At 46.3% G+C, this 22,132-nt stretch overlaps 3 protein-coding genes across 5 annotated transcripts in view; 2 read left to right on the plus strand and 1 right to left on the minus strand.

Annotated features, from left to right (window-relative positions):
* Positions 1–400, plus strand: part of ccni2 (cyclin I family, member 2) — a 2,572-nt gene extending 2,172 nt beyond the window's left edge. Inside the window, exon 5 of the mRNA XM_029173231.3 lies at positions 1–400. This exon is cut by the window's left edge and continues 330 nt beyond it. The gene's annotated coding sequence lies outside the window, so the exon portion shown is untranslated.
* The window catches only part of septin8a (septin 8a), a 19,199-nt gene extending 381 nt beyond the window's left edge, over positions 1–18,818 (minus strand). The window contains exons 1-10 of one of the 3 annotated variants that reach the window (XM_029173228.3): positions 18,633–18,818; positions 13,581–13,695; positions 13,149–13,344; positions 12,566–12,752; positions 9,747–9,908; positions 9,182–9,278; positions 6,479–6,647; positions 6,265–6,397; positions 5,821–5,990; positions 1–1,278 (exon numbers count right to left, since the gene is read on the minus strand). The exon at positions 1–1,278 is cut by the window's left edge and continues 381 nt beyond it. In XM_029173228.3, the coding sequence (XP_029029061.1) occupies positions 1,113–1,278; positions 5,821–5,990; positions 6,265–6,397; positions 6,479–6,647; positions 9,182–9,278; positions 9,747–9,908; positions 12,566–12,752; positions 13,149–13,344; positions 13,581–13,695; positions 18,633–18,656 (1,419 nt within the window). In that variant the 5' untranslated portion in view covers positions 18,657–18,818 and the 3' untranslated portion in view covers positions 1–1,112. Of the gene's footprint in view, positions 1,282–4,118; positions 4,483–5,820; positions 5,991–6,264; positions 6,398–6,478; positions 6,648–9,181; positions 9,279–9,746; positions 9,909–12,565; positions 12,753–13,148; positions 13,345–13,580; positions 13,696–18,632 lie in introns of those variants that run through there. The other 2 variants (XM_029173227.3, XM_029173229.3) reach the window with 2 other exon arrangements.
* Positions 18,819–18,981: 163 nt separating this feature from the next.
* On the plus strand, positions 18,982–21,794 carry LOC114869216 (ankyrin repeat domain-containing protein SOWAHA-like). Its single transcript, XM_029173230.3, has one exon. It carries the CDS (start codon positions 20,019–20,021, stop codon positions 21,384–21,386), a length of 1,368 nt encoding a protein of 455 aa, XP_029029063.1. The 5' UTR covers positions 18,982–20,018; the 3' UTR covers positions 21,387–21,794.
* The last annotated feature ends 338 nt before the right edge of the window (positions 21,795–22,132 follow it).

A 22,132-nucleotide genomic window follows, 5' to 3' on the forward strand; every position in this document is an offset into this window, starting at 1 on the left:
AGCCGGTGTTCGACCAATAAATCCTCCTCAGCTGTGACAAAACAATCTGCTCCTTTCTAAATAACCCAAGAGCTCTGAGCCCGGGTCCCGTCATGCAGCGGCTGAGGCCGTGGACCAGTTCCACCGTTCGATTCTGCGCTCGTTTACGTAGCGAATTTAAATAGCTGGAAGGAAGCGGCCGCGTCGCGTGCAACAAACGACCGTCTCACAACACAAATACCTGCACGCAGACGTGATTCTGACCCAGACGCAGGTTAATGTCCCCGCGTTTAATAGAAAATCTAAGACTTTCAAAATAAAGAGACGTAATGTATTGATAAAACTATAATAAAATAAAGGCTTTTCTCTTTTTATATTATTCAGATAAACAATCTTTCAAATAAATACTCATTTCATTTGCTCTGTGCCTCACAGTTACATTCCCTCGACCCTGACGATATCACTCTGCGTTAAATTAAAGCGTTTGTTTCAGTTGACAATAAAACAGCGATCGATAAACTCTGGATTTGTCACAAACTCTGCACAATGAGTAAATAACAGGATTTACAGCGATGCCGCGTCACGAGCGCTCAGGAAACCAGCAGAAGTCGCCGTGCGTCTGCTACAGTCCCATGAATGCCCCGCATTTCAAAGTGCAGCAAAAGGAAAAGGTTCAGAGGAGGAGGGTTTTAGGGAATTATCACTGAACCTCACGCTCGAACCCGCCGCCCACAAACAAACGAAAGCAGGACGTGTGTTTGAAAAGCCTCCACTCGGGCCGGTTCTTGACTCCGGCGAACAAATGGGAACACAGAAAAGCACTGCACGTACAGGACGAGACGAGACGAGACTACAGCTCATTCCACGGGGAAACGAGGGTTTTTGACTGGAACCCGGTGCTGAAGCTTCCTGAACGGATGCTGATCGGCCGATCTGGGTGTTAAATGCTAATGGGTGGGACAACACTGACATGGGTACGCTAACGCTAACGTTCCTCCGGTCTCCCCTCAGTTCCACGCCCTGCTCGTCGCCAGCCACCCCCACCTCATTCCGTCCATCGGGCTCGGCTCCGGCGCCGGCGCCGGCTGGGACCGGGCCTCGGAGCCCGGTGCGGTTCCCGGCGGGCCGGGGCATCAGAAGACGCCCTCGGGCTTCCAGGCGGCGCTGTGGACCAGGCAGGTGCAGCACTGTATGGCCTGCCACCAGCTCTGGCAGTTCAAGGGCTCCACGCTGGCCTTGGCCATCATCACTTTGGAGCTGGAGGCGCTGACGCCGGACTGGTTCTCCATGTTCACCGAGCTGCTGAAGAAAGCACAGGTAGGAGGAAAGTCGCACAAAGTCAGCACAGAAACAGGCGAATGCATTAGGAGCCATAGTTTGTTCCCCAGAGACAGCGTCGTGTATCGGTTTCCCCGTTTCCTCTCAGGTCGACAGCGCAGAGTTCATCCACTGCAAAGAGATGGTGGACGAGTACCTGCGCAGCCTGGAGTTCTGCCTGCCGCCCAACGCCGTCTACATCTTCGACGGCGCCCGGATCCGGGGGGACCGGGCCCGGAGCAGGGCCGGGCTGAGGGGGGGGGTCCGGGGGGAGCAGGGCGACTCGGACGAGTACTACGACGGCTTGGGGCGTCTGTACGACGAGGAGGCGGCGCCGGCGGCGGCGCCGGGAGGGAGCGAGGCGTCCCCGTGCCCCCCGCTGCATCCCGCCAACTAGCAGGATGAAAGCGGAGCCCACTCCTCATCCACACGGAGGTGAACCTCAGTCTGAGCAGTCGATTTAACGTTTAGTCAAATTCATTCTTTTTGGCTCAGCTAAAGTTAAATGAACTTGGTCTGTTTTGTGCACTTAAATGAGAAGATGTGAAGGTTCGATGGTTATTGGGCCATTTCGAGTTCAACCTTTTGACTAAGCTACTTGTTTTATTTTTTTAACCTTCCTCTCCTTTTCACCGCGTTGTTTTCGGTTTGCAGATTGGAGGTAAAGGGTGGGAATGAGGCCGGCGTTTGTCTTGTGTGTTGTTTATTGTGCGAGTGTTTGAGGTCAAGGATGGTTTAATGTTTGAGAGTGTTTGTACTTCTTGGTGCTCGGGTTCCCACCAGAGCCACAAAGCACTTTGAGAAAAAGACGAGCGTTTTTCTTATGCAATAATATTTTTCACAACCTTTTTTACGATTATTATTTTATTATCTTACTCTTTAACCTACGTGTATAAAATGTCTGAGGTCCTTTTATTTACAAAAGCTTTAATTCTTTACTAAATGCTGCAAATGTTGAATTCATTCATGCGTCAGTCTGCGCTTCTCACATTTGGGAGTTTGATTCAGGAACCGTTTGTTTCTGCAGTCAAAGAATGAAATGAGGTGTGTTCATCTTGACAGTGCTGTTATTAATGTGAACTGGTTCCTTTTCAGTCAGGTACCGGATAATACAACAGTGACCAATGTCAGGTTTTTCATTTACCTTCAGGCAGCTTCGTCCTATTGTTTTGTCAACCACAGAAATAAAGCTACAACTTCAATAGTCTGTCATTGTTGTTGTGTGTACACACATACGCAGTGTAAATATTTACTCGGCACTAAAATACAAAACTATCTACAGTGACCATTTTGTGCACGTCCATAGTCCCAGCGTTATAGTAAATCTCCACGTCTAATCTATAAACAAACGCTGTGAAGGAAGGAAGTGAATGTTCTACATGTGCAGTAAGTAGGACGGAGCCGTTATCAATCAGCGCTGTTGGTTCGTGGGCGCATTAAAGGACTGAAAAGTGAACAGATTGTGCTGCTGGATGGGCTCCAGAGCCCTGCAGGTGGTGGACAGAATAATAATAGACCTGGCAGAAGCGCCGCAGCAAACAGGACTATAGGAGGTGATGCTCCGTGTCTCCCACATTCATTCTTTGCATTTAATATAAGAAGTGAACATTTATCTATTTACGGTACAACATCGGTTTTCACACCAGAATGAGACGAGCTGCAGGAGTGGGTACGGAAGCTGCCGCGGTGCAGCCATCTGTTTGTAGCAGGCCGACAGACCGCTGCAGCTTGTGCTAACAGACGTGCAGGAGACGAGCCACTCAACCACACGCTTCCTGCACAAACGCCCACCCGCTTCTGAGCGTGAGGTCACTTAGAAACGTCTGGTTTAAACAGAGAAGCACAGGGATCAGACATCCAGCGCAGGAAAAGGGCCGTTTTAACCAAAGTCCACACGCGAGGCTGCACGCGTCTGCACTCGGCTGCAAAGCAGATTATGTGCACGTCTCTCAACCGCTCAGCTGCTGAATTCCACAGCCTGTGTTTTTAACTTCCAGCGTGTCCTCACCTGCCTGCGCTTCGCTTTCATCTCCCTTCCCTTTGAGCATCATCAAATTAAACACGGCAGTGAGACACATCAAAGTCGGGAGGTTCGCATTTATTTCCAATGACAGACAGTAAATACAGCTGCTCTCTTCGTCGTCACTGAGCGTAAACTGTTCTGCAGATGAGGCTCCGAGGTTTTCCTGACACCTGTGTATGTGTTATTACTGGCTTTATATTTCTCATAGTTACATCACTTACAGACGATGAACACTGTCATTCTTAAAATATTTAAAAACTAGCACATTTCGCATATTAAGCTGTGTAAGCTCTAAAAATATTCACATATGTTGACTGCGTTAATATGAAACAGCACCAGAACATTGTATAGGTTTGTAGAAAGGTTTAAGACTCTGAGGTTGTCAGTACCCATGAATATGCAGTAACATACACAGCATACAGGGACTCAGTTTAATGCTTGGCGCTGTTATCTGGGTTCAGTGGACACAGGGATTATTTCTACTGGATTCTAACTCTCTCTCCTCAGGGTTGCAGTGGGGTTATCAGCCACCTCAGACCTATGTAACATTTTCAACAACTTAGGAATTTGCTTCATTTTTACAATATCCTCAGTTTAAGTGTCCTATAAATCCAGCTCTTTTTAAATACATACAGATATTTGACACTGTACTGTACCAAGAAAGACCTGAAGGCGCTTGACTTCTCGTTTCTGTGTAAATAGTTAAAGATAAAACACAAAAAATTACAGAAAATGTTTAAAAGACAACACAAAAAACAAAGTGTGTATATATATATATAATATATATATATATATATATATATATATATATATATATATATATATATATATATATATATATACACACAAACAAAGTGTAAAACAAACAAAGTGTCCAAACAAAATGAAGATGCTGAACAAATGAGATATGGCCACTGCTGGAGGTTTCATTAATATCTCTCACCATCTTCTACTCTGTTCTCCCCTGTGGCATCATCATCATAATCATAATCATCATCTTCACCCTTATCCTCAGTGTCTTTGGTCCATGTGCATAACATAAAGATGCAATGTCACAAACAAACAAACAAACAAACAAAAATAAACAAGTGTTGTCGCTGCTATGGTGATGGAGGACACATCCGTGGTCGTGTGTGGGAGGATGAACAGCGCCCATAAATTAACTGAAAAACAATGACAAACAATGAACAAAATAAATTGAAAGAATAACCAAATACTTATGTGACAAATGATGAAGAGCAAAAGAATATTCAGCAGAGAACAAAGCAGCACTGCAAATAAAAACCTGCTGGTGTAGTGAGAGATAATAATCTACAGCTACAGAGCGACAACATCTAGGTTCAGTGCCAGTTAATCTGCCAGAGCTCTGCGTTTCCTCTTCACTCACCATCTGAGCAAACAGCGAGAACAACGTGTGTTCCGCTACAACAGAAAAGTCTGGTTTGATCGATTGTCGAAAGTGGTGCAATCGCATAAAAAAATAATGAAAGCTCCGCGTGCGTTCTACACGTGAGCAGCCACAAGATGGCGCCACATGCATCTAAAGCTCTTAACTGTATTTTTATGTGCATGAATTGAGTTTAGCACCGGTAGACACTAGGTTTAGTGCAAATGAACCTTTACTCGTTATAAACAGCTGTTACTTGGTGATGAGTCCAAAGGACCCCACCTGAACAGAGTACGTGATGGTTCAGCGTCCCAGGACCTGTTTCTCTCCTGGGAAGCCTTTGGAAACCTTTTGGCACCTGGCTGCAGCGACCGTCTCCCGTTCAGCAACAGAAGCCTTGCTCGGTCAGACTCCCAACGAGCCTGGCTCACAATCAGAGCCTGGATGGAGTTGTGAGCGCTCTGTGCAGCCCAGTCACTCACTTCTTTAACACCCAACTCCATCTACACATGTGGTCTTGACTGGTTTTTATAATCAGTTTGGTGCAGCGGTGGGTTTAATAAACTGAAGGAGCCAACGGTCGTCTGTAGAAGAGTGGAATCCCCACAATGGGTAGTTAACGAGCTAAAGGAAACTCTACCTGTAGCCTACTGGTGTGTGAGCTGTATTCTGAACCACCCTTTCATCAGCCAAGCGTTTGAATGCCTCAGTGCTGAGTTCACTGCCTCCTCTCAGAATACCCTGAATAATTAGAGCGAGGCAAAGGAAAGAGTGAAAGCACAGGAAGCGTTAAGCCTGCACAGGACAAAACATGGAGGAAGTTTCCTTAACACACACCAGGCCTGTGATAATGGCACTAATGCGTGTGTGTTGGTTGACAGCAGCTCAGCACATTCAACCCAAGACTCATTAATGTGACACTTTGCTACAGGACTAAACCGAATGCAAAGCACCTGCCTGTAACAGCAGCGAGAGAGAAGGAGAAGGATGAGAAAAACAGCAGGCGCCAGATAAGAAAATTCAGGGATTAAGGCACAAAAGTAAAAGAAGAAAGAGAAGAAGCAGTGTCTGAAGAGGCAACTCGCTGCCACAGAATAAGAACAGAGGGACTTACTTCTTCTTGTCTTTGTCTTTCTTGAGGGGCTGAGATAAGGACAGCGTCTCGGCTGCCATCTTCTTCTTGTTGAAGGCGTTCATCTCGTCCTCCAGGTCTTTCCTCTTGTCCTCCACCTTCCTCTTCTCCTCCTGGTGCATCCGCTTCAGCTGCTCGAACTTGTCGTGCAGCTGAGACAGACAGAAAAGAGGCGATAAACAAAAACAGGAACCTTTATTTGATAAACTACGAGATGTTTACTCTTGTTGAAAACCTAAACAGAGCTGAAGAGTAAATACTGGAAACTGTGAGAAACAAATTCTAAGAACGAACACTAAGGCTGCTCCAAACCTAAAGAATGTGTAAATAGTCAGAGCTTTGCTTATATGTGCAATATAAAATGAGAACACTTGATTCTTGGACTTAGCGAGCGTTTGTAGACATGTTTTTAAAAACAACACTCACCTCTCTCTCTCTCTCTTTTAATTCTGCTTCCGTCTCTTTCACTTTGTTGACGAACATCTGTCGCATCTCCTCCTCTTTGCGCTGCAAGTCGCCCAGGAACTCTTTCCTCTTGGCCTCGTACGTCTCCTGCAGACTGGAGGGAGCGAAGCGGGACGTGGACAGATTCAGTGGCTGCGCGTGCTTGGGTTTGTGTGTGGTTGCTCTCCTGCTCTACCTGAACGGCTGACTGTCGGGGTCCGTGTCTTTGAAGCCCATCTCTTCCAGCTTACAGCGTCGGTACAGCTCGTAGTGACGGGCGTGGGTCTGCTCCCTCAGATCCTCCATGTTGACCCTGATCAGCATCTCCCGGAGTTTTACGAAGTCACAGTGGCTTTCATTCTCCACTAAAGGGAAGAAACAACGCACGGGTGTTAGGACAGCAGTTTTAGTCGCACAAGCTTCTTCATTCCACTAAATAAAATCTAATTATCTCACTATTAACTTGTTAGAAAAAGCATTATTAACCAAACATCACATCCCTTTTAGCTTTTTTGCTTGTCTGCTTTCCAATCTGAGCTTTGCTGCCTTTCACTGTTCCTAACTATTATTTTAACACCCCATCTGTCAGTCTGTTACCCTCCCTTCCGCTCAATCTCTCTCCGAAAAGCAGGAAATCACACATTTCTAGTGGAATGTGACGTGCAGTGGAAGAGCTGCACGAGTGACCAGCACTGCTATGATTGTTTTAACAAACTGCATGTATTTGATATAAGTGGTGAGCATCTGCATCGTGCAGAGGCTGAAGCACCTGAGTGCAGTAATGATGGGATGTAAACACTGTGATAATTAAAGTGTAAAGTGCCCAATTAGCATGGCGTTTAGTCTGTCCTGACAGAACACAGTGGGAAAACACCCCACGGTGACGGATGGCAGGGAACACGTGAGCATCCCTCTCCCTCGTCTACTTACAGCGGTGGTGATGCAGCTTTATGAGTCACTCACTGTTATTTTAACTTAAATTTGACGGTCAACCACAAATCATTAGTGGGGAGTTAAAAACAGAAGGAGGTGCTCGCTGGGCTACTGAAATTGCCTGTTCAATTGGCATCTAATATTCTCTCTGTACTGCCACTCCTGCTGAGGGCTGAACGAGGGCCAAGCCTCCAACTGGCTGCAGCACCGAGGCCTCAAGACACCGGAGCACGGGGCTCTGCAGACACAGCACGAGAGCAGAGAACACCAAAAGGCTGAAAAAGCAGTGGTTTCATATGCATACTGTCTCTATAGACGTCAAAGGTCGGACAGATATTTGACCCACGTCCAGTTTCAGAGCTCGTTTACGTTAGTAACTGGTAGTCTGGGATTCTGTATGTCACAGATGTCTGGATCCCAGACAAAAAAGATTCTCAGAGGCAAGAAAAACACACCCATCAATGGCTCTTTGTCAGAAGACAGACGTCCTGTCTTCTTTCGAGTGGATGAAAAGTCGCCATGTCTCCTCTAGAGGTTACCATAACCATCTACGTGACATCTGGCATCTGCAAACTCTTTCCACTGACACAGACCCTGCTTTCAGTCACAAAGCACACTGGCTTCTGCCCTCTGTTCCCTCTGTCCTCAAGATAGTATGAAGATTGAGCAATCAGTGTGAAACGACTAAAAGGCCAGTTTTTGCATAGTGTAACTGACTTAGTTAACATGATGATCACAGTGGGGTTTGAAGCGTCAGCATTCAGTCCTGTTGCAACATCTAGAACACTATGATGGAGACAACTCACACAGATAAAGTGCTGCAGAATCAAACTTTTTACTGGACTGGATGCTTTCTTAGTGACACAGTCCAGAGAGACGTGTCCCACAGGAGACACTCAACAGGCTTTATAAATAACCAAGTGGTGTCCTCTGAGGGTTGGGGAATGAGAGTGGTCAGTGGATAATGAGGAGGGGAAAGGAAGAAAGAGTAAGAAAGCAAGAGCAAAACACAGAGGAAAGGAATGCGACACCGAGAGAACTTCCTTGAGATTATAATTCCCATCTGAGCCGTAACATTCTCACAGCACGTTTCTCCCTGACATTATTAAATGAACCCTCAGGAGCTGTGGGAATAAAAAACCCGCGACACGATCGGTGATGTCTCTATGGGCAGCACATGAGGTACCCGCATGTCACCAAAGACACTCGTTCACAGTGTGTCTCCAGTCAAACAGGCAGCTGTGGAGGGCAAAGTGTACAGGAAGCCTGTGGGATGTGGAGCCGCAGACTCGGGTCATCATGGATGCTGAGGGGCGTTGCACAACCTGCTGGTCCCACACACTCTACTGGTACAAGAACATCACTCCATGACCTTTAAAATGTGGTTGGTTGCTTGGGACTTTTTTGAATGAGTCATTATCTTTGGAATAGGGCTCCACCTCATTTGCCTATCTACCAACTGTAACCTAGCAACCAGCCAACCAACTGTATACACAAACAGTCTAACCAGCGAGGCAGGACAAACGGCAGGCGTTAGGTTTGTGCTATAAACTACTGTTCACAGGAAACAACGACTCCACGTCCTTCTGTCAATTCACCAAATGCAGAACCAGAGTCAAGTGACACGGGACAGACAGTTAAATGTTCCTGGTGAGTCACAGGAAGTGAATCACTTCAATATCGATGAATTTGCTGTTCTCCTGACACAACACCTACATTAGAGCAAAGCTATTTCTCAGGAAAAACATTTATTTTACTTTACTAAAAATAATAATTGAAAAAATAATTCATAATTAGATCACTGCAGCTCTAGGATAATAATGAAACACTTCTGCTTTCAAGCTGGACCAGTGTTTACTGTAATCTAAAATGTTAAATATTCCCTGACACCTTAATGTTGTGTTTGCTTGTAAACACACCCACACAAACACCCTCACACCCCCATCACCTTGTGGCTGCCTCTTACCTTGCACAACACCCCACGGGTACTGTCTGGCCCTCACCGTTTTGTTTCCAACTTTGACCTCTTCCACGCTCCCGACCACAGCAAAGGGCAGATGGGCCTGTTCAGGAAAAGCACTTATGAGTAAATAGAGGTCAAGAGGACGTAAGTGGAACCGGAACCAATGCACACAGACTGGTTCCTGGGAACCCTGTTCCCTCACAGCCCAGCAGCTGGTTCACAAGTTTAAACAGAACACAGACCTGTTACGTGTGCATTTAGTCTAAAAAAAAAAAAAAAAGTGTGGCTGTCACCTCTTGATGCTAAATTTAACATCCGGTTCCGTTCAGAGAATCAGTTATTTTTAAAGCGATGAAGCTAGCTGGGTGTTCAGAGCTCAGAGGAACGAGCCTAGTGAGTGTGTGTGTGCCGGTGTGGGCGACAAGGGGGAAACTGTAGAAGAACCGTGCTGCAACATTTAAATCTAAAGTATCTGGAAGCTCTAAAAACATTCTATTGTCTACAACGAAATATAGGCAATGTATATAAAAAAAGGTATTAGTGCGACGATTGTCACAACATGACTTACGTTCATGGAGGCGTTGATCTCGCTGACGGTTTGGTCGTCCGTTGGGAACTGGTATATCTGGACACCGTTGCTCACCAGCTCACTCATTATCTTTATTTTGAATTTATGCAGCTCACTCTTGGAGATTGTGTCTGCTTTGGCAATGATGGGAATGATGTTCACCTGAAACCACATCAAGAAAAATAAATAGGAGAATATTTAAACTTGGCCAATTTGATAACGAGAAAAGGATGCACCGAAAAGAGAGCACATAATTTCAGTAAAGCACAAGTTGCGAATCTCTTCGCTGGGGGCTAATAAACAAATGCTCTTAATATATCTAATAATAAATAAACACCACTAACTCTGCAGGAGGAAGCAAAACTATACAGTGAATCCAACAGATACATAAAGCAAACAGTGATTATAAAAACAAACTAGGCTCTGTTTCCAATTAGGAGCAGATGTGAAGGAACAAACACACTGTTTTGTCTGCATTCCTCCGTGTGGCTGAATTAATCAAATCTAACAGAGTGCGGGGAGGATTCCCACAGATTTACTCATCACTTCGACAGCGTGCCTCAGAGCAAGAGCCTCAGCCTGTTAGCACTCAAACTAAACATACTCTATTGGATCATTAATTTGCAGCTGGAAAGCAAAAATCATGCTTTAATCTTCACTCAGCAAACAAGGGTCACTAATGGCAGCCCACAAACAGCTGGGATTTAAGAGTCACTGAATTCTGAATTCCCAACATCCTCGTCCTAACGACAACAAACAAGACTTCAGCCACTTATCTCAACTCACTGATGGGCCTCCATCCATCCTATGTGAGGGAGGGAGGGGGGACTTGGACCCCATTACAAGAAAAACACCATTGTCTGGTCTTGACAGCAAAATGTAGAGCGTGAGGGAAAAGCTGTTTCTGCTCTGCCTCCCTGCGTTTTCCTGTGACAGGACTCTGTGGCAGACGAGACAGCGCTGCTCCTTTATCTTCAGCTCGCAGACACAAGTTAACATTCACACACAACTGCTTGCTTTGCCATGAATATTACTCCACACAGAAAACAAACCTGGGGGTTCAGAAATGTGCTTCGGTGGCAATGAAATTTATTTGTGTCTGGACTCACATCCTGAACAGTTAGTTGAATTGTTTAGTCTGGATGGAGAATCAATTCATTCAATAACCAGTCCAACTTACCAGCACTGAAAATAATCATTTGCTTTGGTGAACCATGTACACAGCCCGTGGCACCATAGCCGCATCACTGTATGCAGTGTTTTTATAAATCCCCATCACATCCACCTGTGCTCACAGAACAGGGGCCTGCTTTCAAATCAAATGCTAAACCCACTGAGGTTGGACTCTTTGCTGTGACCACCCACACGGGCTAAAAGTAGCTCCATTGTTCTACTGCTGTCAGTCTTTTAGGATAAGACCACATTGTCTTATGTTATGGTAACAACACTTGGCCTGTGCCTTCATATACAGAATGGGGGACAGAATAACGGGTGCTAGAATAAAGGAACTAGTATAGTAGTATCCACAACCTGCTGTGGTATATTTAACTCAGGTAAGCTGCTATGGTTCAGAGGTTTGGCTGCGTTTGCTGTGGTGGTTGGATGGTATGAGGACACAGCTGCCGTACGTACTGGGCTTTTGGGTTTTGATGGTTCTGTTGGCTGACAGTAGAGCTGACAGTGGTCAGGGGAGTCTGAACTTCAAATCTAAGCCATGTGCTGGGTTTGTTCTTGTTACTTTTAAGGCGTTTTGTTTGTTTGTAATCCATGCACATCTTAGAACGTTGTGGTTGTGAGGTTTTGGTGTCCTAAGCTTCATCTTTAGCTTTTAGCAGAAGCTAGTTGGACTCAGAGCACATTCACCTGCGATACGCATTTGGCAGAAATACGTCAGCAGGTTTAGTCACAAGCTGGCCACCTGCTTTCCTCTGAATTTATTATTATTGCACCAACACAAACCACTGCTAAATCTGCCACTTCATCAATCCCAACAAAAACATTACTAACTTTAAATGTACCATATTAACAATTCATTGGAAATTTTACAGACAACACTGGTAATGACAACTGATCACCAAAGACTTTCCCACAATAGCACAAACACAGTTAGGAATTTGCTTTTATTTACTTGTCCTTTCTGAGTCATTGTCCTACCCCCACTAATGCTAACGCTCTCCCCCTCCTCTTCTTTCACGCTCCAAGTACCGTTGTGATGAGATTTACTTCCTGCTGATGTCTAATTGAGGCCATGCCACTGATTGCAGATACAATCTGCAGTTCAATGGCAAAACACAGACAAATGGTACATGAGGTCCAGTAAAACTCCACAAATCCACGTGACTCAATTCGGACCCCTACAGCAGAGTTTGACCTATATATGTATTAACTGCACTGGAAATGATTAAGATTAGCACCATGATGATGCATTTCTAGATTAACTGTTTTTTTTATCTTCAATACCAGTCTGTTTCCCCAGCATAGCATGGTAGATCCTGTCTAAACCTCATTTCCTTCACAGACGCAGCCAAATCAGTTCCCACCAAAGAACAGCCTGTAACCTTTAGCTGAAATGTTGCACATTAACTGCAACATTGTCCTTTAGCCTTTATTCTTTTGGGCCACACCCCTGTGAACAGATCTGGTGTGTACCTCTCAGTGAAAAGCACACCAGTCACAATGAAAGAGAAGCTCAGATTTCAGCAACAATCATACTTTTCACAGACAAAGGCAAAGCACTGCAAGTGTTCCTCTGCCTAAAGGGGATGACCGCAGCGTATTCTGCCTGATGTGAGTCTGCCTGATGGGGACTGTGTGTGTACCTTGCTGTCAAGCTTCTTCATGGTGACGAGGTCTAAAGACTTAAGAGAGTGTCCTGTTGGAGCGATGAAGTAGAGGCAGATGTGGATCCTGGTGTCGTGGTAGTTAAACAGCGAACGCTTGATCTTCAACTCCTCCTGGAGATAGTTCTCAAACTGAGTGTCGATGTAGTCAACGATCGGCTTGTAACTGTGGAGACAGTCAGAGAAGAGAAGAGAAATCTGTGAAAAATTTATGTCTGTGAAAGAAAAAAAAAGCTAAATATTTGTATTTTTACTCATGCATTGGTAATAAATATAAAAAGGAAATAAGACATGTCACTGGGGAAATGAACTGAAACTGTAATGTTTTCAAAAGCTGTATGATCTGACTTGGTGCCAAGATCTCAGCTTAGACTTGTATAGCTTAGTGCTGCATGAAATTCATGTTTGCCCTGTGGGAATCTGGTTGGGAAAAAAAAAGAAAAAAATGAAAAATGACAGTGGCTAAAAAACATCCTCTCTCATCGTTAAGTTATGTCCTTCAGACCCTATAGCATGAGCTGTACATCAACTGAAACAACTGAACTGACCCCCCCACGCTCACCTGTCCTCTTTGTTGATCTGATCACCGAAGCCAACGGTGTCGACGATGGTCAGCTTGAGGTTGACGTTGCTTTCCTGCAGGTCGTACGTTCGGGGGCGCAGGTACACGCCGTTCTGGTAGTGGCTCGCCTCCTCATTCTCAAACATGGTGTTGAAGAGAGTGTTCATTAACGTCGACTTGCCGATGCCGGTCTCCCCTGCGCATAATTGAACAACAGAAACGGGACCGTCACTGGGGAGCAATCCATCCGCTTCCAGACAAGGCTATTTACTGAGACATAAGTGGGAAGCCTGTTCTTTCATGTCAGGGAAAACAACATCAGTCACCGTAGTTAAACATGCAGGAACAGCAGAGAAATAAGAGAAACATCCAGTAGGTGCCACAGTGTTTACAATAAGCAGCAGAGTAGACGTGATGCCGTTCGGTACTCACCTACACACAGGATGTTAAAACAAAATCCCTGTGTCACCGATTTACTGACCAGCTGTTCAGGAAGGCTGTCGAATCCAACATGACCACCCAAACTCAGGTTACGCTTTTCTTCATTCTGCCAGAAGACAAATCATTAAATGTTCGTGAGGAAAACACAGGTGGGGAAGACATTAGTGAGAAAAAAAAACACTGGGAAGCAAAGAGGCCGAAGCTGTCATTAATGGAAGCCAAAGACCCTCCGATACAGAAAAGAGCATCTCGGAGCGAAGAGTTCGAGATACAGCGAATCAGACACTAATGGGTTGTGTTTGCTTTCAACTTTGATCTTTCTTATCTAACCCAAGAGGCAGCCCTTCAGCTGGAGACGAATGGGGCCACCCGAGCCCATCTGGCTGAGCCGCGACGGCCTGCATACTTGAAGGCTGATGTCACTGAGCACAGGCAGCCGGAGCTCAGCTGAACGCAGCCCGGTAACGCTGAACCCCAGTCATTTTGGTTCCGATTAGACAAAATGTCTGCTAATTGGACGTAGGTTTCACTTGGTAGCAGGTTTACAGGGACGAGGATAAGGCGGGGAGCCATTCTTTTCATATTACTTGCCATAAACTCAGAACTTGTTAAACAACATTAATGCGTTCTGTGGAATTCAGCCTGCTGAATGAAACTAATGCAGACACTGGTCTAGATCGCTGGAGCGGTGGGGTGTGGCCTTGGGTGCCACGAAACTAGCACAATCTGAGTAGTGGTTAAACTGCGAATGGCTGTCAAACATCTAACCTTCATTAACCCAGGAATGAAGAAATAAATAAATAAAGGCCTGCAAGATTGTTTCCCACCAAAGGACTGGTTTATTTCCAGCTGGTCCTTCAAAGGCACCTTGATTTATTTGGTTTGTTTCTGCTAGTGTGGACTTACGTCACAAGTTTAGGAATTCACACGCCTTGAACCCCACTGTGCCAACTTACAACACGCTGGTAGATACTCAGTAGGTTAGAGCCATTGTCAGCTGAGAGCTTAAGTCACAGTTTGTTGTTCTTACAAAACAAAATTCAAATTCTACAAAAGAAATATCTAAAATATTTAGTCTTATTTTCTCCTAAGCAACATTTACTGTACTTATCAATGCATTATATCACTATAAATGCTGTTGAATAAGTTAAATCTTCTCCAGGTTGCTTTCCACAAAACTGAATGAACGACATCAGCAATGCACAGTCTCCATCTGATTTCCTAATATAGTTACATTGATACACCTAATAACACCCATCAGAAACTGAAGCATCTCCATCCACCCACGCAAGTTTGTCCAGAGACGAGCAACAGCACGAGGTATGACAGGAATGACAAGCTTCTGGTTAAATGCCCCAGGGTGAGGAAACCACACAGTTCCCAGGCCACCGTATCACCAGGCGAACAGGAAATGGCCCCGCAGCAGAGGCCCAGGTGGCCCGACGCGAAGGGAGGGACAAACCATGTGGGAGACTCTACATGTGTGTCTGCGGCCGGATGAAGTGCTTTTCTTGAGAACAGGCACAGGTGTAGAATGCTACATGATATGATACAGCTATTACGCCTGAAATTCCAGTCAAATTCTAATGCCTTCAAGAAAAAAAACAAAAACAACTCCCAGCCCCCGTCTGCTCCATCTTTCCCCTCGTGGGCTTCCTACTCGCCTCCTGCCGTCACCACCTGACCTACATCTGACTTGTGTTCGCAGGTTGCGTCTTCGCCTGACAACACAGCGGCAGGCTGACGGACCCACGTGTGCCGTGTGCAAGCAGAGAGCCGAGCGAAGGCCTTTGAAAGGGGCTTCAAATATTTAACATGACTTGAGGTGCAGTTTGTGCAGTGTTTCGTACTAAATGTCACGTTTTGCATTGGATTTTAAAACAGGCAAGAGCTGATCTTGAAGCAGATAATATTAAATTAACTGTTTTATTCAAAGACCAATTTGACATGGTGAGTAGATGTTGGAGCTTAGGGGGAAAATACAGGCTTCAACAGAACGACACTGACCAGCCCACGTCCTCACACTTAGCACACTTCAGTGGTGACAGCATTTCCTGTGCATGGACTCATCATCATGTTGTTGGGAACTGACTGTTTTGTTGCATTTAAGCACATTAAAAATAACCGAAGCATTTCACACTCCACCCCATGTCGTCAAACTCACACAAAATGTTGTTAGCTGTGAGCTCTAGTTGTGTTTGTGGTAATCTTGTAATGATAAAAATGTTGATGGTTGAGATGTGGATGCATCTTTTTTTCCAACTGATCAAACGCCCTCCCTTTCGTTCTTGTCTCATTGGTAGAGAACAGTGGTCTGGGCACATTACTGACAGTTCTTTGTCTTAGGTGTTGAGTAATGAAGCACCAGAGTATAAAGCTCTCTTACTCCTTATGACCTACGCTGTCTGGCTGTAAAGTAATATTATGTTTTCTTCTGGTGAGTTCTCTTGCATGAATGTGAAATATTTCCTAGGTGCACTCGGGCACATTCTTCTAGACTGGATCGGTTACTGAATGCTGGTGGCAGAGACTATACCGAGGAGCCAAGAGTGATTTAATCACAGGCCATAAACTGTGAATCTCCACAGAATGCACTTTAAGTGATATAAAATCATTCACAGGCTCCTAAAAAAGCTTTGGATTGATTAATACAAACAACAGATACAAAGATTGACATATTTTGTGGACATGACATGGTGTGACGTTACAAGCGTGCATTTGAGATGCACGTGGCATTTCTTTAACGACAGATAAAGGTCAGTCAGACATTCTTTTAACTATCCGTTTTGTGCTGTCGTCCTCTCTGCTGGTGCTCACTCAGGCAGACTGATTGGAGCATTCACATAGACGCCTTGTGCAAGCTGCATTTTTTGAAATCCAAATATCCTTGTGGTCATGATGTGGACAGAAAATCTCTTTGCAGCCTTTTTACTGTGGAAGGAACCTTCACCACCTTCAGTAATCTCATCTGATGCAAACAATCTAAAGCCTCAAGTCACATGAACACTGATAAAGGACAGGATTCAACTAGTGGCCTTCAGTCCTCCAAGATGTAGATAAAGTGCATAAAAAAATTCATTGAAACAGAAAGAATAGTATGACTCTTGTCAACCTTGTAAAAAAAGATATTTTAATCTTAGTGCATCCCAGCTGGTCTCTGAGGAACTTTAACATGTTATTGTATAGATGCGTCACCAGCGCAGAGGCTGCAGCTTGGCTGTCACTTCTCATTTCCAGTACTGGATATGAGCAGCTCGTCTGTAGGCAGCTCTGGCCTGTATGCATCCACAGTGAGCAACACTGATGACACACAACAGTCAGTGACTATCATTTACAATATGACCTAAATAACAAACAGAGGAACAAAGAGCCATTAACCAAGACTTAAACAAAATTACCTATACAATAAATGATTATGTAACTAGTGCACAAAGTTAATTTAAATTGGAAGTGACTCTCACCATAATTTTTTGTTCCACATCTCCTGCCTTTAAGCACTTTGTGAGTTAATTTGATCTTATGCGTGCAGGCCTCGTGGGAGGGACAATACTCTTCAGGGTCAGTGAGCACTGTACATGAAAAATATGCTATAGGCCATTTCATTACATAAGCATTTAAATGAACGGCATCCTTTGTACGAGACAGGCTCTAATGTAATCAGTAAGCGAAAAAAAAAGTTGTACATTGATCACCTACTGTGGCCTAAAAAACTAGCCCAGATCCCCAGACTCCACTGGAACGGATGCACAAAGACCAGCAGTGCAGGCAACCACACATCTCCATCAATAGCTGCACACACAAAACACAAACTGCCAGACGGGCATGTCAGTTTGTTCAATACGCTCTCACTTGGTTCACAAAGTTAGACCGCGAGCTCAACATTCAGGCACCTCTGCTGCCTCCATCCACGCATTCTCAGCATTTTCCTCACTGGTCAATCCTCCATTTTCCAAAAGAGACAATTGAAAATCTCTGCTCAGCCAGTTGTTTTGCATCTTGCCCCCTGATTGAAATGACTTTGTTTGGATCCTCTCTTTCCTTGTAAATACCTTGCACCAGTAGGTGTTAGTGCTGTAGGAGTGGCCCCACTGTTCTTAATCTCTTTATCCCCGCGCAGAGATGCTGCTTACTGTCCAATTCAGCGCCACGCGGACCTCGTGAGGGAACTGCCAGAAGCTGATCAGCGCTTTAAATCCCCTGCAGTGCGTTCACCCCGTCGCCCTAAGTTTGCTTGTGACTGTGCATTCTTGACGCCAGGCGCTGACAGTCGCACTTCCACGTACAGATGTGGTGTCACGCCACTTTTTTTTTTCTTTTTGCATCATCACTACACCTACACGGTCACACCTGGCTGACAACAGGGCTCGTCGCCGCCGTAGCAATGCATTCCGTTCGCATTTAGTGTCAAAGATGCTCTGTTGGGACACACAGGCCGCGGGTTAAGTGTTAAAGCCTGTTTAGCACCTGACTTGCAAAACTGACTTGACTGAATCTGAACCAAATACGAGCCATGACGCTTCAACCGAACCCCTTTTGACAGGAAGTGAAAATGAAACCATATGTCAACACTTCGTTGGGACCGTCACACCGCCCTACGAGTCCTCTCGTAATACGTTATAATAAAGCAACTTCACATAGGAAGGCGGTGAACCGTGTTACAACGGGCTGGTCAGCCTGCGACTGTGTTGTGACACCGGAGTAACGCGTGTTGTGTGGAGCCGCGGTAAACACTTGGACGGGACCATGCGCATCGCCAGAACAGAACAGCACAGTTAGGAAATTGCCGCCTGGATAACAGACATCAAAGAATAGAACTTTAACAGCGCGGTTTACGTTTGTTGTAAGCGAACGGTTCACGTTTCAGGACTGGGTCCACGTTACACGCACTATACGCGGGGGAGGCTTAGCTAGCGCTCCGTACCCCACACGGCGGCTAACACCCACAGTTTTACCAGTCACTGCCACTTGCACTTGCAGCGTCTCGCCTTCCGACGGGGCGAGGTGCGGGGGTAAAGGACGCGGAACGCCGCGGCTTTCACTTACCGAGAACACGTCAACGTCAGCCATGGTGCGGAATGTCTGTGGAGTGGAGGCGAAAGGGAGCAGCCCTCGTCTCTCCGTACTGACAGATGGGAGGAGAGGGACGCCAGGCTATCGGCTAGCTAGCTAGGCGACAAGAGGACTCACTGCTCAGGCGGTGCTCCTTCGCTTATCAGGCGGTAACAGCGGTTAGCTGGAGAGTCGTGTGTAGCGAATACGCACGACTTTAAAACCAGTCTCTGGTTTAAATATTATAAACTTTGCTTTACAAATAAATAGTGTCGTTTACATATGATATGGAAGAGACGGGGTGGTAGATAAAACTACAACGGTCACGTCAACGTTGCATAGTTCACGCGCACGCTGGAGCGGGGTGGGAACCATCTTGACGTCCACGCGGCGTCTTTGCACACATACGTTCCAATATGGCCACTTCTCAGGAGCTCCCTCTCGGCTCAGGAAAGTCACGCTGCACGCGCGACGGAGGCGAGCCGAGGCAGGAAGGAGCGGCTCCACCGCGCGACACGAAGACTGTAGAAGTACGAAAGGACCAAACAGCGCATAAATTAATTAACCAGGTCGCAGAAGAGCTGCCGGCCAATCACAGCTCGCCTTTTAATGACAGCGTCTCCAATTCAGGCCAAAACGGTTTTAGTTTGTTTTATTGCTCACATCTATCCATCTCTCCATATTAGAATAAAAACAGGGGTTAAGTAATACACACACGGAGAATTTATTGCAGGCTGCTGACTGCATTAGATAGAAAGTGACATAAAGAAAGTTATACAAGTTATACAAACGGCAAATAGAAAGAGAAAATGATCAGTTGTGACATTTTGTTACAAATTATAAATAACTAATAATATTTAAACCTGTTTCATTATTTATATGCATTGCTGAGGCTGTACTGGCTTATGACCATTTTGAACTGGACATACATTTTAATACAGCTGATTGTGATTGATTTTTTGATCTAAGATAAATTAAACATTAAACATACAAATAAACATAATATAACATTTATTAATTCCTATTTAGCATATGTGCTTGCTCATAGCCTGGAGCTATGGGGATGCCACTAACAGTTTCTTCTTGTTCTTTTTATTACCGAGGTTGTTAAAAGTAGCATAACATGCATTTGTATCTGCTTTGTAGCCCATTCAAGCAGATATCACTTTATTTTAGATTCATTAAAAAAACAGGGTGACGAATAACCTACATTATTCAAATTGCATCCACGTATGCGCTCATCCCGGAAAAGGAGTCCTCCAGGTGGGGAGGAGAGAAGGGAGCAGCCAGGTGAGAGACACTGCGCTGCCTCCAGGACAAAGGTGGAACAGGATCCGGCGGCTGCTGCCGTTAAACTTTTATAAACCTACGGTCTCAACAATGGTCTTGACGCAAGAATCCCTCCTGTCTGCGCTCATAGCGGAAGGCGGCCGCGTGAAGAAATCCGACTTAGTGGAAAAGTTCAAAGGTCTGGTAGATTGCGCCGATCCCGCGGAGAAAGCCCGGAACAGGGAGCTTTTCAAGACTTTCGTCAACAACGTCGCCTTTGTGAAGGAAATCGACGGTGTCCGCTATGTTGTCGTTAAGCGAGTGTACCAGCATTTGGTGGAGAATGACCGCACTGCGCAGGGCAGTGGAGCTCAAGAGGTCCCGCTGACAGGTGAGCAGCAGCGCCCACCTGCGCGGTCGGAGGCTGCGGGGCGGAACGAATCAGCTGATCGAGACCCCGAAGGGGCGGGAGAGAGCGGAGAAAACCCCTCTGAGCTACTTTCCCCCATCGAGCTGGCGCTGCAGAGGACGAAGTATACAGACATCAGAGTGAGAAGGAAGATGAGCTTTGGCGTGCGTTCCGTGGACGCGTCTGGAGGCAGCTGTCCCAGGAAAGGTGCGTTCACGGAGCCCAGCGCCCCCCAGAGCAAACCGTACGCTCTGCCCCTGAGGATGCCTCCCAGCGCCACCAGAGTGGAGGTCCGCAAGCTGCAGGTGGACCCGCGTGACCCCCCCACGGAGGGGACCAAGACTGAACGGCTGAACGACTCCCCTCAGATGAGGAGGGCCGCGCAGAGCGCCAGGGCCCCGGAGGAGCCCAAAGGCGCCGGGGGCCCCTCCTCCGTGTCCCTGGAGGCGCTGGAGCACGAGTGGCTGGTGAAATGCGCCTCGGGGCTGTGGAGCCAGGTCTACGGCCTGCTGCTCAGAGACAACCTGCTGGCGCGGAAGAAGGACTTCATCTCAGGCTTCACGGTGCTGCACTGGGCGGCCAAGTGCGGAAACAGCGAGATGCTGGTCAAGGTCGTGGACGTGTCCAAGCAGGGGGGCGTCGACCTGGACATCAACGCCAGAACGCACGGCGGATACACTCCCCTGCACATCGCCGCCCTGCACGACCAGCAGTACGTGATGGCCATGCTGGTGGGCGAGTACGGCGCCGACGCGAGCGCCCGCGACAACAGCGGCAGGAGGCCCTGCCACTACCTGCACGGAGGCTCGTCTGAGACGCTGCGAGGGATGCTGGGCGCCGCGCCGGGGGCCGCGCCGGGGGCCGCGCCGGGGGCCCCGCGCCACAGCGAGGAGCCGGAGCCCGGCCCGGAGCTCTCCAGAGGACGCCACTCCATAAGCCGCCTGTTCCAGCCGCACGTGACCGGCGTCAGGAGGAAGGAGAAGCAGAGGCCGGGCTTCTACTCGCTGAGCCACGAGCCCACGGAGGAGCGCGAGTTCAGGCGCAGACCCGTGTCCGATGCCTTCACGTGACTTTTCCTTCTGCTGCTCAGACCTTTTCTTGTTTTTATGTGTGATTCAGCGTTTGTGCCGTGAATATGAGATGCATCGATCAAGCAGTCTTGAAGGCATCATTGTTTCAGCTTTGAAATGAGCCTGGAGTCACATTTCTGCAGTATAATCATTGTGTATTAATTAGCCTGTACTTGTGCCATTTATTAATTCTAAAAATGTGTGTTTTTTAGACTGACTGATATTTATCATTGCATTTCAGCACTTCACAGTCAATCAACAACTCTGGAGGCAGCACAGTTGTGCCAAAACAACAAATCAGACCTAAAACGCCCTCTTTCAGTATTTCTGATTCTATTTCTGATTAAAAAACGAATAAACACAAACCACCACATTCACGGTTCCTTCACATCAAGACTTGACTTGTTCTCCTACGTGGTTTCATCTCTGAGTAAGAGCTGAAGTGAGAGCAGCGAGGTGGTCAGCCGTTCCATTCCCTGAGGCCAACTTGCATAAACTAAAACAGGAGAAAACTTGTGTGAGACTGAGAAAAGCTGTAGCAGCAATTAAAAAATGCTAAATGCTTGAGCTTCTGGGGAAGATTTAGCACATGTGCTTCTCCGAAACATATTAATTATTAAACAGGCTGAAGCTCTGAGGGGAAGAGAAAATGTCCTGGAAGAAAACAAACACTGTTCCACTGGATCTGAACCAGGAGGCTGGTGCCTCGGTCTAAAGGTGTGTTTTCCACAGGGCGTGAAGCATCA

This window comes from Betta splendens, chromosome 14, assembly GCF_900634795.4.
Source record: "Betta splendens chromosome 14, fBetSpl5.4, whole genome shotgun sequence".
In the NCBI taxonomy this organism is placed as follows: Eukaryota; Metazoa; Chordata; class Actinopteri; order Anabantiformes; family Osphronemidae; genus Betta; species Betta splendens.